Genomic DNA, 15,000 nt, shown 5'->3' with positions numbered 1-15,000 from the left:
GAAAGGAGGGAAGTGGAGAGAGAGCGAGGCAGAGAAGAGAGGAGGGGAGTGGAGAGCAGAGAGAGAAACAGACAGGCAGAGAGAGAGAGAGAGAGAGAGAGAGAGAGAAAGGAGGGAAGTGGAGAGAGAGCGAGGCAGAGAAGAGAGGAGGGGAGTGGAGAGCAGAGAGAGAAACAGACAGGCAGAGAGAGAGAGAGAGAGAGAGAGAGAGAGAGAGAGAGAGAGAGAGAGAAAGAGAAAAGGATGGGTAAAAAAGAGGAAGATAAGAAATAATGACACACAGACAGAAGACAGGTAAAGAGAAAGATAGACAGACACTGGCGGAAGTGAAACATACAGACCGACAGACATACAGACCGACAGACATACAGACCGACAGACGGACAGACATACATGTACACAAACAGAGAACCAAACAACGAGAGAGACAGAGATAAAGAGGTAGAAGGCATTCACACAGACAAATATACAGACTGACAGACAGACACAGAGGTAGAAGACAGAAACGCAGACAGAAAGCGAGATAGACAGTGACAGATAGTGACAGACAGACAACCAGTAAGTCAAATAGACATTAAGACATATTCAAACGAAAAGAAAGACAGAGAGAGAGAGAGAGAGAGAGAGAGAGAGAGAGAGAGAGAGAGAGAGAGAGAGAGAGAGAGAGAGAGAGAGAAAGAGAGAGAGAGAGAAAAAGAGAGAGAGAGACAGAGAGAGAGACAGAGAGAGAGAGAGAGAGAGAGAGAGAGAGAGAGAGAGAGAGAGAGAGAGAGAGAGAGAGAGAGAGAGAGAGAGAGAGAAAGAGAGAGAGAGAGAGATAAAAGCAAGATCTGAAAGGGTTGGAGATTAAAAGCCCGTGATTAGTGGAAGGAGAAGACTCAGAACGATGATGATGATGATGATGATGATGGGAAGGAATGATGGGGGAAAAGCACAGGAACGAAGATTCTATTGGTGGTGGTGGTGGTGGTGGTGGTGTGTAACCGGACGGGTGTAACGAACTGTTACGTTACTCTATCCTGGTCACTTATAACACAGAAAATGTTTAAGGGTGTCCACTGCACAAACGCCTCTAAGTTTTGTTTGTTTATTGTCCTATTCAATCTACTGTTTCTCTTGGTACACTCTTACACTATTCTATCACCTAGGCACGTCACTGGCAGAACGCCGCTCCAAGGTCCAGCATGCCGTTTAAGAATGTCGGAAGTTGCTTGGGGAGGTGCTATGTTTGTATAACTGAATTATTTATGTGAGCTGGGTTTACTTCGTCACATCTTATATTTTAATTTACATAATTAGTTTATAATTTAGTCTGACAGCCAGACTATAATATATATATCCAGGGGTGGTTCGTCAGTATACGTAATAATGTGTTTATTGGTGTGTGGTCGCGTGTGCATGTTGTGGGGAAATGCTTGTCTCAGCTTAATATTGGCAGGAAGTGTCTGGCGACGTATAGTCTGCCGGCATAGTGTGAGTGTGGGAGTGAGTGGAGGTGAGTGGGTTATATGACTGAGTGATATATTTACTTGTTTATGAGGCGTATACATATCGCTCTCCCCCTGGGGTTAGGTGGCTCCCGGCACCTAGGGTACATGGTTTACAAAAGTATATATATATAGGTAATACATCGAGAAAAAAATTTCAGAGACACAAAATCCTGTGGGGTTATAAATGTGCAGATGGGGGGGTGTTGTTGAAGAGATTCTGAGATCCCAAGAGGGATCATGCACTGAAAATAGGGGTAGTGATGTTGTGTCTCAGAAGTGTAACGTTGTGTCTCACCAGATTACATGTTATATTGGGTTTCACATACACTGTTTAATTCACTTTTTAAATGTTATTGTTTTTATGGTTTAACACTATCACTGTTGGGAGTGTTGTTTTTCTAAACACTGTTCTATGGTCAGTTTGGTGTGTCACCTTGCACTTGTTTTATCAAGCTATTGGGTGAGACACAAGAATAAACTTAATCTAGGTTTACAACAATTTGGGTATGGAGATGGAAAGGTTTTGGAAGGTGTTACTTCATGCAACAGAATATGATTATTATTATTAGTATAAAGAGAATGATTAAGAGGGAAAGGGCTGTGGAGGTATATGGAAGAATCCTATGATGTAAGTCGAATGAATCCATGTCTAGAGTGATTGATTTATTTAGTTGGTGTATTATGTCTATCTTGCTTGGAAGGATGGTATTGGGACTCTTGGGTAGGGGAGGGAGTATTAATTGGGTTATGGGACCTAGGTCGTGGGTCAAATTGAGGGTACCTTGGTCGTGGAGGTTATTGGGTAGTAGCATTGAGTTCATTGTGTAGATTTGGCAAATGTCAGGCAGTGTGATGGAGCCGTTGACCTTATGGTGGGTGGGTGGTTTACGGGGGCACATGACAGATACTAAGGTTGGATGAGGGAGGTATAGGAAGTGTTTATGTCCTACATGTGTATGGTGAATTTTGGCGTTGTCTGAGAAACGGAAATCACAAGTTTCGGTAAGATGTATTCGGTTGGTTGTAAGTTCTGAGAGGCAGGGTTGGGATTTAGTTAGTTGGAAATGGAAAGGATAGGCTGGACAGATGTGGAAGTTGGGTCGTGCTGTCTTGCAAGTTGTTATGGTCTCCGGTGATGTCAGTGTTAGCCACTGACCGTCGGTTGATTTTAAGATGGTAGAGGTTGGTAGGTTGAGGGTCATTGTTCGGTTTTGGTAAGGGTATGGGAAAGGATAGATTTCCCAAAGGGAGAATCTCTTGACAGGGTCCATCGGTATGTTGATTAAAATAAATTGTTGGAAGATAGTTGATGCTAGGATGGGGTAGTAATGTTGTATTTCGTGTTTGGAAAAGAAAGGGGTAAGTTGTAGTGTACTGTGGGCTCGTCGTAGTGTCTGGGTAAGCTGGGTTGGGGTGATCATTTGGGAGTCGACTACACCTGCATGGGCGTTCCAGATGTCTTTCTGTATGAGATTGGTATGGTCTTTGAGGCTATCTAGTTCTTTGTCTAGGTTATTTAGGTGATAAAGGAAGAAAAGGGCTGTTTGGGAATTTGTGATTTGAGACAACTGGGTGTTTGTGAATTGTGCAAGGTAGTTGTATTTGTCTATGACTGAATTTACAGAATCAGCGAGGAGATCTATGTTCTGTGAATTTAAGTCAATGAGTTTCCCTTGTTGTTGGAGTACTCTTGTTATTTTTCCTATGTGTGTATCCACTGTGTGGATATCTTGATCAGTAGCAGTTCCAAATAGGGATTTAGAGATAATGCCAACGAAATCGAATAGGCCTCTTTTGGTTCTTTTGGTGTTGATAGTGTCGTTGTCTGGGTCTGGAAGGTGGTATATTGTGTATTTTATCTTGTTGAGTTTACTTTGTAATGAGTTGACGTTGTGGTAGAGTATCTGTGAGGTCTCATAATTTTGGTGTGTGTTATTTGGTACTTGCCTGTTTATGTTTTTCTGTATTTCATGTAGGTCATTTTGTAGTTTAGAAATTGGTTCTAGCAAGGATGTGGGTGAGATGCGGAGTTTCACCATGATGGAGTCTTCAACGCAGGCTGTGGTGCCGTGTTGGTGCACTATGGCGCCAGGCAAAAGCCTTGGGACGGAGAGGGCGAGGTGGACGATGAGGGGGATGAGTTGTAGAGATCTCATCTGTGGAAAGAGGGGTCGTGTCTGAGTGACTAAGGATATGTTTGTCTGACCCTCGCTAAGATTATATTGGTCGGAAGGGAGTAGAGAAGTTTTATAGATATGTGGAAAGGAGTTCTTATTGGAAATGGGCTATTTTAACCTCCACTGATAGATACATGACGTCCTGCATCTTCATGGGCGAGAGCTAGAGTGCATGTTTAGTTGCGTCGACGCAGAGTCATGGGATGAGACTTGCGTATTGGTGATTGGTGTGTGTCTGTGATAGGTGGGTTGTGGATGGGAGGTGAGATTGGGTCGAGGTTCAGTTTGACCTTTCTCAACTTCTCTCCATGTATGGTGAAGGTGGATTGATCAGAAGGATCTGTTAGTAGGAAGACATTGTTAGGGAGTGAACTTGTGACTATGAAGGGGCCTAGGAATTTGGGTTTGAGTTTGTTTGTTCGACCTGAGTCTTTTATCATGACTGTGTCGTCGGGTGCTATGTCAAGTGGAATTGACCGTTTGTGTTGTTTAGTCTTTGTCTTTTCCTGGGCTTCTTTCAGGTTTGCTCTAACTTTTTTGTAAATTGTTTGCATACCTCTTTTGATGCAGTGTGAGAGGTTATCTATGTTGTATAAGGGTGGGGGGGGTTGGTTGAATATTTGGTAGGGTAGGCGCATTGGTTGGCCGAAAATGATTTCATGTGGGGACATCTTTGTTGCGGAATTTATTGTGCTATTGATACTGGCTTGTACCTGTGGTAGCCAGTCTTCCCAAGTGTCCATGAGGTCATTGACCAATGGTCTGAGAATTTCTAGGACCTTGCGATTTGTTCGCTCAGTCAGACCGTTTCCCTGGGGGTGGTATGCAGTGGCAAATGTTTGGTCAATGTTGTAAAGGTGTGCTATTTCGCGCATCACTTCATTTTTGAATTCTGAGCCATTGTCAGATAACATTGTGTGTGGTATGTTGTATTTACAAAAGATATTGTTGACCAGGGCTTTGGCTACAGTCTCTGCTGTTTTGTTTTGGAGTGGTATTAAGATTGTGTATTTAGTAAAATAATCTATTGCTGTGAGTACATAATTGGAACCTTGATGGCTCGTTGGCATTTTCAGTAGGTCAATGCCAAGTGTTTCCCATGGCTCAGCAGGGAGTGGGATGTCTTTAATGTGGATTTGTTTCGGGTCAGGGCCTCTGAATTGGTTACAAGTTACACAAGAATCTATGTGTGTGGTTATATCTCTTTTCATGTTAAGCCAGTAATATGTGTGTCTAGCAGTGTTTAGTGTCTTATCTCTGCCCGAGTGGCCTCCCATTGCACTGTCGTGCAATATGTGAAGGACCTTGGGGACTAGGGCTCTGGGAATAACAGTAACCTCTCTTGTATTAATGGTTCTCCTTATGACTCCGTCGACCAGATTGAGTTCCTCAATAGGGACAGGTGGTCGGGAGTGTAAGGGGGTTTGTGAGATGAGATGCTGTTTTATTGGAGACCATATTGGGTCACTGTCTGTTTCATCCCTAAGTTCTCGCATGGGTATGCATGTGGTTTGGGTGATGGGGGTGATGTGAGTTTGTCTGCTCAAGCAGTCTGCCACTACGTTAGCTTTCCCAGCTAAGTATACGATCATGGGATCGTAATCAAGGAGAGTTGTTTTCCATCTAGCAATTCTCCCATGTAAGTCTTTGGAGTTAAAAAGATAGACTAGTGGTTGGTGGTCTGTTAGTATGGTAATCTTGTAGCCTAAAATGAGGTATTTAAAGTGTTTTAGTGCCCATATGATTGCGAGTCCTTCTTTGTGTGTAGTTGAGTAGTTATTTTCAGTTTTGTTGAGGACTCTACTTGCGTAGGCTATGGCGTGTTCTTTGCCATTGTCATCTTTCTGTTGTAGGACTGCGCCTATTCCTTTAGAAGAGGCGTCTGTGTAAAGAAAGAATTCTTTCTTCATATCAGGGAAAACTAGTACAGGGGCTGTGGTGAGTGCGTGTTTGAGAGTGTCGAAACTTTGCTGTTCTGCTTCTGACCATTGAAATGGCTCGCCTTTCCTTGTGAATTTGGTCAGAGGGGAAGCAATATCAGCAAAGTTTCGTATGAAGTGTCTGTAATAGGAGGCTAACCCAATGAAACTTCTTGTTTCATTAGCGTTTCTGGGGGTTGGGAAATTGTTTATTGTATCTATTTTATCTGTGGTTGTGTGAATCCCTTTTGCATCCACTTTATGGCCTAGGAAGGTGAGTTCCTTCATGAGGAATCTACATTTCTTTAATTGAATCTTTAATCCCGTATGTTTGAGACGTTTGATGACAATCTCTAAAGTGTTAAGGTGGTCTCTTTCTGTGGGGCTATATATAATGAGGTCGTCTAAATAGACGAATAATGAGATTCCTATCATGTCACTGAAAATGCGGGTCATCAACCTTTGTTGGGTTGAGGGGGCATTCTTAAGGCCAAAGGGCATACGTTCAAAGCGAAAATGTCCTTTGTCCGTGGAAAATGCAGTTACGGGTTTTGATTCCTCTGTTAGTTCGACCTGCCAGAAGGCTGACTTGAGGTCTATTGTGGAAAAAACAGAGTTCCCGTTGCCAATGCATTGTAGTAATTCTTGCATGGCGGGCAGCGGGTGTGGGTCAGATTGAGTTAGGTTGTTTATTTTTCTGAAATCAACAACAGGGCGTAAGGTTCCGTCTTTCTTAGGGACCAAAAAGAGGGGACTGTTCCATGGGGAGTCTGAATGGGAAATTACGCCTTGGTGTATCATCTCATGTACACTGTCATTGACTTGGGATTTCCTACTGTGGGGTATGCGGTAAGCGGGGGTGTATGAAGGGGGGGTGTTTGGGGGAATTTGGATGTGATGTTTGATTATATCACATTTGCCTAGTGATTCGCCTTCTAAGGCGACAGCTGATCTATTCCTCTGTAGGAGAGCTAATAGCTCGTTATGACTTTCTCCGTCAGCTGAGTGCGTGATGTGGTGTGGGGGAATAGGGGGGAGGGGTTGAGTTGGTCTTACTTGGTTGATGTGTTGCGGCAGTGGTTCCTGGATAGGGGAGTTATGGAGATGGACTGCTCAGATGTTTGTATTCTTCCTGATTTTACGGTGTTGTTCTGAGGTGTTTATTAACATAGCTAGTGTATGTTTATTTTCTGATATTGTGTCCCAGGAGGACTCAATGGTTATGTTGTTAATCCTGGACGTGTCTGAGTCGATTATGACGTCCTGATGGTCTATTGCACCGGGTATGTATAGTGGGACTGTTATTGAATGTCTAGGGGGTATGATGACTGTGTTAGACATCAGTGCCTTTGAGGTGACATAAGGGGGTGGTCGGAAGGAATAGCTGTTAGTGGGATTGGGAGTATTAAAGGAAGGTAGACATGAGAGATGTTGTGTGTCTGAGTCGGGTGTCTCAGGGACTGTTGATTCATTATTTACATCTCGGAAGGAGATTTTGTTAGTCTCAAAGTCTATCTTAGTTTTCCAATTCTTTAGTGAATGTAGTCCTATTATACCTTGTTGATCAAGGCTCCATTCATCAGCTATGTGGAAAGTTGTGAAACCTACTTTGTGATTGTTGACTTCAATATTTAAGTCTATGGTGTCGTGTAGAGGAATTGTGCTCCCTTCTATTAAGAGTCCTTCCATATTGGAAAATTGAATTTGGGGTGGGTCATTTAATGCTTCATACAGAGCTCTTGGGATGATGTTCAGGTTTGTTCCTGTATCAACCATCATGGCAACTTTAAGTTGGTCTAGGCTTACTTCTAGGGTGAGGTATTTGTGTTGTGTATGAGATATTCCTATGGTGGTTTGGTGTGTGTGAGGCTGGTACACGTTCCCCCAATCGTTGTTGAGTACTGGTTGTCGTGTTGGAGGGGGGTATTTGTCGATGGGTGGTGAATGGGTTGTTAGTTCTCTGATGCGGTTGTTGTTGTGTTTTCTGTAGGTAACACTCTTCGTTGGAGTGAGATGATGTTTGGTGTAGGTTGCAGTATTTGATTGGATGTGTTGGTGTAGGGAGGAGTGGGTGTTTAAAGGGGGGTTGAACTTGTTGTTTTTGCTGTGTCCAACACTGGGCATCTGTGTGGGAAAAGGTTCCATGAACTGAGCAAGGGGATAGGGTGGGGTTGTACCTGTGTGTGTTGCTTTTGTTGTGTCCAACACTGGGCATCGGTGTGGGAGAAGGTTCCATGAACTGAGCAAGGGATAGGGTGGTGTTGTACCTGCGGGTATTGTTGTTGCTGTATGCAGTCTTTTGTGTTGTGACTGTTTGATGAATGGTAGGAGCACCACTTAGAAGGTTGTTCTTGATTGGTGGGAGGGGGTTGCTGTGAGTGAAGGCTATTTAGTCTGGGGAGATGGTTGGGGGTATCTAAGGATATATTGCAAGCATTCATGATATCTAAAATATAGGTATAAGCTAGAGGATTTGTAGTGTCTAGTTCCTTTTTGGAGGATTCCTTTAAACACTTTGGAGGGAGTTGGGAGAGATAGGAAGCTATTTCCAGGAATGTTAGTAGGTGTTTTGTTGGCATTACATTTTGACCAAATTGATCAGTGTGAGTCCAAGGAGAGTTATTCTCTAGGTCTTCTCTGACCTCTTTCATTCCGTTTGCAACAAAGTCCATTATATTAGTAATGGAATGTGGTTGGACTCTAGTGTTATTTAGGAAAGTGATGAGAAATGAAATGTTATTTGGTTGTTTGTTATGAAAAACCTTAAGAAGGTGGTGTTTATATTCCTGATAAGTGATTCCAGATGCAACTAGGGTGTCTAGCATCCTTGCCTTTGAACGGCAAATGTCAGATGGGTTTATTTTCTGACGGCACAAATTTATTTTATCTGTATCTGAATATTTTATGTTCTTAGAGAAAAACAGATCACATGCTGTCAAGAAATCTGTAATGGATATTCCACTATCCTGGGAAAAGGTTGGGATTTCTGTGAGGGGGGTTATGGTTTGATAGTTGTTAATTATTGTTGGTTGAGTTAGTGGGTAAGGGTAATATTGTGGGTTTGGAGGAAGGTTAGGTTGTGGTTGGTGGTATGGTGTAGAGTGGGTTTGACCAGATGGGGTATGGGGGGAAGGAAAGGGGAAGTTTTGGTACTGCTGCTGAATGGGAGGGGGGTTATTATGTGTTTGGATATGGGGGTTGGATGGATTATGGTTTATAGGAGGTTTTGTTTGCATATTTGGAGGAGCAATATGAGGAGTTGGTTGGGTGGGTTGTTGTGGTTGAGATGGTTTGGAGATGTCTACTTGAGAAGGCTGGTTGAAAAAAGGTAAGACATCGTTCTCATAAAGAGGGTCTATTGGAGTATCTGCTTTGGGTTTTGTTTTGTCAGGATTATTTAATTGGTCATTGGTTAACTGTTTAGAGGTATTGTCAACCTGTGGATATAGGTAAAAATGGTCTGGTTTGTCATTGCCAATTAAGTCTTCTGTGTGTATTTCCTCTTTGTCACTGGATATATCATGTTGTTGTTTGTCTTCTCTAGACTTTGAGAAGACGCTATGTAAACTTTGTTTAATTTTGGATCTGGTGGCAAAGGCCATGTTGTTAAGTCATGTATTAGTTAATAGTTAGTTTTGATTGTAATCTAAGAGAAAAAAAAAGGGAGTTGTTAAAATATGAATAATAGGTATATAGTAACTAAGGGTATTATGTTATGCTTAGATATGGGAAGGGGGATATAGTAATGGGATTACAAAATCATAAAAATATATGTGTATGTATATAAAAAAAATGGAATTAATATTATATAATAAGGAGTTAATTTTGTGATATTATTCTTATAATAGGATTAATTATGGTTGTTCATAAAAAAATTACAGCAGTAAAGTAGGTTACATTGATAAAAATGTATAAGTTCTATGTAAATATTGAATTTTTAAACATATAAGAGCTATTTGTTTAAACAAGAATTACTTAACTAGAAGAATGTGGAATTAATATTATATAATAAGGAGTTAATTTTTGTGATATTATTCTTATAATAGAATTAATTATGGTTGTTTATATAAAAATTTACAGCAGTAAAGTAGGTTACATTGATAAAAATGTATAAGTTCTATGTAAATATTGAATTTTAAACATATAAAAACTATTTGTTTAAACAAGAATTACATAATTAGAAGAATGCATATGCAGATTAAAGGGTATTACTTAATGATAATTTTTGGAGAGAAAAAAAAAAACTTCTAAATGACAATATGCTAATATAGTGCGAGATTACATACTCGTTGTATAGCTAAGGTGTACGTGCGTAGGTATCTAAGGGCGTAAGGGTTACCTTAATACCGTGCTTTGAAGCAAGTTTTTTTGATGTTGTGGTTCTCGGTGGAACGTGACACTCGGATGAGTGGTGGTGGTTGAGCGGATGAGGTGGCTGTTACGCGAGTCAGTGCGCAGCCGGTGTGAGTCCTCTGGGGCGGGTGAGGTCAGTGCTCAAGCGAAGGAAGTCCAGAGGGCTCGGTGAATTGATGTTCGCATAGAAAAAAAAATGCGAGTATCAGGTGTGGTTTGGAGTTGGTAATGTATGATTATTATCACTGGAATATATTGGTGTTAAATATAAGGATTGATGTTACCTTTATAATGTTGATTATAGTAGTGGGAGATCAGCCTGTGACGATTGCCCGTGAATAGGGAGTGTAGACCAAGTTCTTGTTCTTGAGAGCGTTTTGTTCAGTGCGGTTATTTGATCGTCGATGTATGTAGTTGGCTCAGAGTGGACGGGTTTGAGGTTCACCGTAGTAGGTACACCGTAGTCTCTTCGAAGTAGTAGGTTGCGGGAGTGCTGCCACCAGTAATGTAACCGGACGGGTGTAACGAACTGTTACGTTACTCTATCCTGGTCACTTATAACACAGAAAATGTTTAAGGGTGTCCACTGCACAAACGCCTCTAAGTTTTGTTTGTTTATTGTCCTATTCAATCTACTGTTTCTCTTGGTACACTCTTACACTATTCTATCACCTAGGCACGTCACTGGCAGAACGCCGCTCCAAGGTCCAGCATGCCGTTTAAGAATGTCGGAAGTTGCTTGGGGAGGTGCTATGTTTGTATAACTGAATTATTTATGTGAGCTGGGTTTACTTCGTCACATCTTATATTTTAATTTACATAATTAGTTTATAATTTAGTCTGACAGCCAGACTATAATATATATATCCAGGGGTGGTTCGTCAGTATACGTAATAATGTGTTTATTGGTGTGTGGTCGCGTGTGCATGTTGTGGGGAAATGCTTGTCTCAGCTTAATATTGGCAGGAAGTGTCTGGCGACGTATAGTCTGCCGGCATAGTGTGAGTGTGGGAGTGAGTGGAGGTGAGTGGGTTATATGACTGAGTGATATATTTACTTGTTTATGAGGCGTATACATGGTGCTTGTGGTGTTAGTGCTTGCGGTGGTGGTGCCTGCGGTGGTGGTGGCGGCTGTGGTGGTGGTGGCGGCTGTGGTGGTGGTGGAAATAAAGGTGATAATGATAGAGTGGAGATGAAAAACCTCGGACCTTAACAATGTCAGATGCAGAAGAAAATAACGAGAAATACAGATAAACAAGAACATAAACAAACAAACAAATAAATGGATTGGTAGATAATTAATATGACACATTGTCTCAGTATTTATCCAAAAACTTCATCATAAAACTTTACCAACCCACAATAACTACGCGGTCAGTGCAATTGGTTCTTCCTATTCTTAAGAACATAAGAATGAAGGAGACTGCAAGAGACCATAAGGCCTACACTAGGCAGACTGACGAAGGAGTGAGGAAGGGAAAGGTGTTCGACTGAAGTTGACCAGCGTTTCTATCCTTTGAGGAAAGAATGTGGAAGGTGGAAAGGAAGTAGTAAGTGGAGGAGGGAAAGGAGTGGAAGTGGATTAGGGAAAGGGTAAATGGAGGAGGGAAAAGAGGGGAAGTGGATAAGGGAAACGAGGGGAAGTGGAGGAAATAAGGGTAAATGGAGGAGTGACAGGAGAGGAAGTGGAGGAATAAAAGGATAGGAAGTGGAGGAACAAAAGGAGGGGAAGTGGATGAGGGAAATGAGAGGAAATGGAGGAAGGAAAAGAGGGGAAGTGGAAGAAGGAATGGAGGGGTGAAAGGAGAGGAAGTGGAGGGATGAAAGGAGGGGAAGTGGAGGAGGGAAAGGAAGAGAAGTGGAGGGGTGAAAAGAAGGGAAGTGGAAGAAGGAATGGAGGGGTGAAAGGAGGGGAAGTGGAAGAAGGAATGGAGGGGAAGTGGAGGGGAAATGGGGGGTGAAAGGAGAAGTGGAGGAGGGAAAGGAAATAGAGTGGAGGGATGAAAGGAGGAGAAGTGGAAGAAGAAAAGGAGGGGAAGTGGAGGGGTGAAAGAAGGGAAAGTGGAGGGGTGAAAGGAGGGAAAATGGAGGGATGAAAGGAGGGGAAGTGGAGGAGGGAAAGGAAGTGGAGGAGGGGAAGTGGAGGGTGAAAGGAGAGGAAGTGGAGGGGTGAAAGAAGGGAAAGTGGAAGGGTGAAAGGAGGGAAAATGGAGGGATGAAAAGAGGGGAAGTGGAGGAGGGAAAGGAAGTGGAGGAGGGGAAGTGGAGGGTGAAAGGAGAGGAAGTGGAGGGATAAAAAGAGGGGAAGTGGAGGAGGAAAGGAAGTGGAGGAGAGAAACTGGAGGAAGTAAAGGAGAGAAAGTGGAGGGATGGAAGAAGGGGGAGTGGAGGGGTGAAAGAAGGAGAAATGGAGAATTGAAAGGCGAGGAAGTGGAGGCAGGATGGAGGTGGAGTCTGTCAAAGTTGATAATCAGAATAAAAGAGTGTGTAGGTGAAAGCAGAGTCTATAGACGAGGGGAGAGAGAACATGAGAAAGGGGAGAAAAATGGGATGAGAATGTGAGAGGGGAAGGGGAAAGAGAGAGAGAGAGAGAGAGAGAGAGAGAGAGTACGGGAGAGAGAGGGTACGGGAGAGAGAGGGTACGGGAGAGAGTGAGAGGATGGGAAGACAGGAATAACTGAGACATGGTTAAATGGTACAGAGTTCGAAGCTGAATTTAATATTGCGGGATTTAAACACTTTCATCAGGATAGAAAACATAAGAAAGGTGGGGGTGTTCTATTGTACGTTAAAAACAATGTTCATGCTTGTGTTTTAGAAAAAGTGAAACAGGATGCATATGACAGTTTGTGGGTTGAGTTAACCCAAACAAATGGACAAAAAATGAATATAGGTGTAATATATAGGCCAAAGACATTACCATTAGCAGACGACAAACTGTTATTTCAAGAACTGTCTAGTTTCTGCAACCGGGATTTATTGATAATGGGTGATTTCAATTTTACTGACATTGATTGGATGACCCTTGAACATGGCCATATAGGTAGTCGCTTGATTGATTTTCTTGGTGACAATTACTTAATTCAGCATGTAAAAGAGCCCACAAGATATGGAAACTTACTCGATCTTTTGATCACTAGCCGCAAAAGCATGGTATCTGATGTAGAAGTCGGTGAATCTGTTGAAATAGCGATCACAACTTAGTCAGATTCAAACTCCTAAACAATTTTAGAATAGATACTTGTGCTTCTAAAATACCCGATTTCAGTAAAGCTCAGTTCATAGGACTACGTCAGGAGCTTCAGCTTACAGATTGGGAGGCAAAATTAAACGAAAGGCCTGTAGATCAGATGTGGGAAATATTTCAAAATACGCTCACTAAGATGATTCAAACTTACATTCCTTTTAAGGACAGACGTCCCCCAAATCAGGCTCGCCCAAAGTGGCTCGACAAAGAAACTGAAAAAAGTATTGCTAAAAAGAGACAGGCTTATAAGAAATATAAGTGCTCGGGTGCACCTAATGACTATGAAAGTTATGTTTCAATACAGATATATTTAAAAAAGACAATAAGAAAAAGAAAACGACAATACGAAATGAACATCGCTGATAAATCCAAAGAGAATCCCAAAGAATTCTATAGTTACATTAGAGATAAAAAGGTTGTTAGGAATCACATTGGTCCACTATTATCCACTGACGGTCAACTTGAATATTCAAATGAAGGAATGTGTAATATCTTAAACAATTATTTTAGCTCGGTATTCGTAAACGAAACACCTCAAAGTGAATTCCAAACTGAAACCTGTGAAAAGTCTGGGGTAAACTTACTACGGTAAATATAACAAAAGAAAAAATTAAAAGGTGTATAGACAAACTCAAAGTTAATAAAACACCAGGGCCTGACGGTTGGCATCCAAGAATCTTAAAGGAAATGAAAAATGAGATTGTTGTTCCATTAGAAATTATTTTCAAGAAATCCATCATATCCGGAGATGTCCCAAGAGAATGGAAGCTAGCTAACGTTACTCCCATATTCAAAAAAGGTGACAAAAAGAAACCAAATAACTATAGGCCTATAAGTTTGACTTCAATCGTAGGAAAAATAATGGAAACTATCATCAGAGATGCTATCGAATATCATTTAGAAAGTAACCGTTTGATAAATGATAGCCAGCATGGTTTCAGACGGAAACGTTCTTGCGTAACTAACTTACTCGAATTCTACAACACAGTTATCTCGAATTATGACAAAAGAAACAATATAGATTTAATATATCTAGACTTTGCAAAAGCTTTTGATACCGTCCCACACGAAAGACTACTTACTAAATTAGCTTTGCATGGAATAAGTGGTAGCCTATTAGGTTGGACTAGTAATTGATTGAAAGGTCGAAAACAGAGAGTTGTTTTAAATGGAAAAACTTCTGGATGGAAAAGTGTTGCAAGTGGAGTTCCTCAGGGTTCCGTTCTTGGGCCACTTCTATTCATAGTATATATAAATGATATAGACCATGGACTAAAATCTACTGTTTCCAAATTTGCTGATGATACAAAACTGTGCGGAGTGGCAAATTATCACCCAAACCAATTAGATATTCAAGAAGATTTAGATAAATTACAGCAATGGTCTGAAAAGTGGCTAATGAAATTTAACACAAGTAAATGCAAGGTAATGCACATAGGTAAAAATAACAGTAAGTACGATTACAAGTTATTTGGAAATTCGTTAACAAAAGTGGATAGTGAAAAAGATCTCGGCGTAATTATCAGTAACGACCTCAAATCATCCAAGCAGTGTATTTCAGCCTCTGAGAAAGCAAATAAGATTCTGGGATTGATTGCGCGATCTTTTGATTTCAAAAGTCCATCACTCATTAACAAGCTATATAAATCGTTAGTTCGTCCACATTTGGAATATGCTGTTTCCGTATGGTCACCGAATCTCATTAAAGACATTGACAGACTGGAAAAAGTACAACGGCGAGCCACAAAACTGATTCCAAATATCAAAAATAAATCATACGAAAATCGACTTAAGCACATGAATCTGTTTTCCCT

At 41.4% G+C, this 15,000-nt stretch overlaps 2 protein-coding genes across 2 annotated transcripts in view; one reads left to right on the top strand and one right to left on the bottom strand.

Moving 5' to 3' along the window:
- The window catches only part of LOC143032993 (uncharacterized), a 599,624-nt gene that overhangs the window by 239,177 nt on the left and 345,447 nt on the right, over window positions 1–15,000 (top strand). The gene's annotated exons all lie outside the window — the stretch shown is intronic.
- LOC143033259 (uncharacterized) lies at window positions 1,451–10,631 on the bottom strand. The gene is made up of 2 exons (XM_076198482.1): window positions 9,926–10,631; window positions 1,451–3,646 (listed from the first exon to the last, which is right to left on the bottom strand). The coding sequence occupies exon 2, from the start codon at window positions 3,644–3,646 to the stop codon at window positions 2,024–2,026; it is 1,623 nt and encodes a 540-aa protein (XP_076054597.1). The 5' UTR covers window positions 9,926–10,631; the 3' UTR covers window positions 1,451–2,023.

Source organism: Oratosquilla oratoria, chromosome 15 (genome assembly GCF_046742065.1).
Source record: "Oratosquilla oratoria isolate Oo_2021 chromosome 15, ASM4674206v1, whole genome shotgun sequence".
Classification (NCBI taxonomy): Eukaryota; Metazoa; Arthropoda; class Malacostraca; order Stomatopoda; family Squillidae; genus Oratosquilla; species Oratosquilla oratoria.
This window is presented reverse-complemented; position numbering and strand designations above follow the sequence as displayed.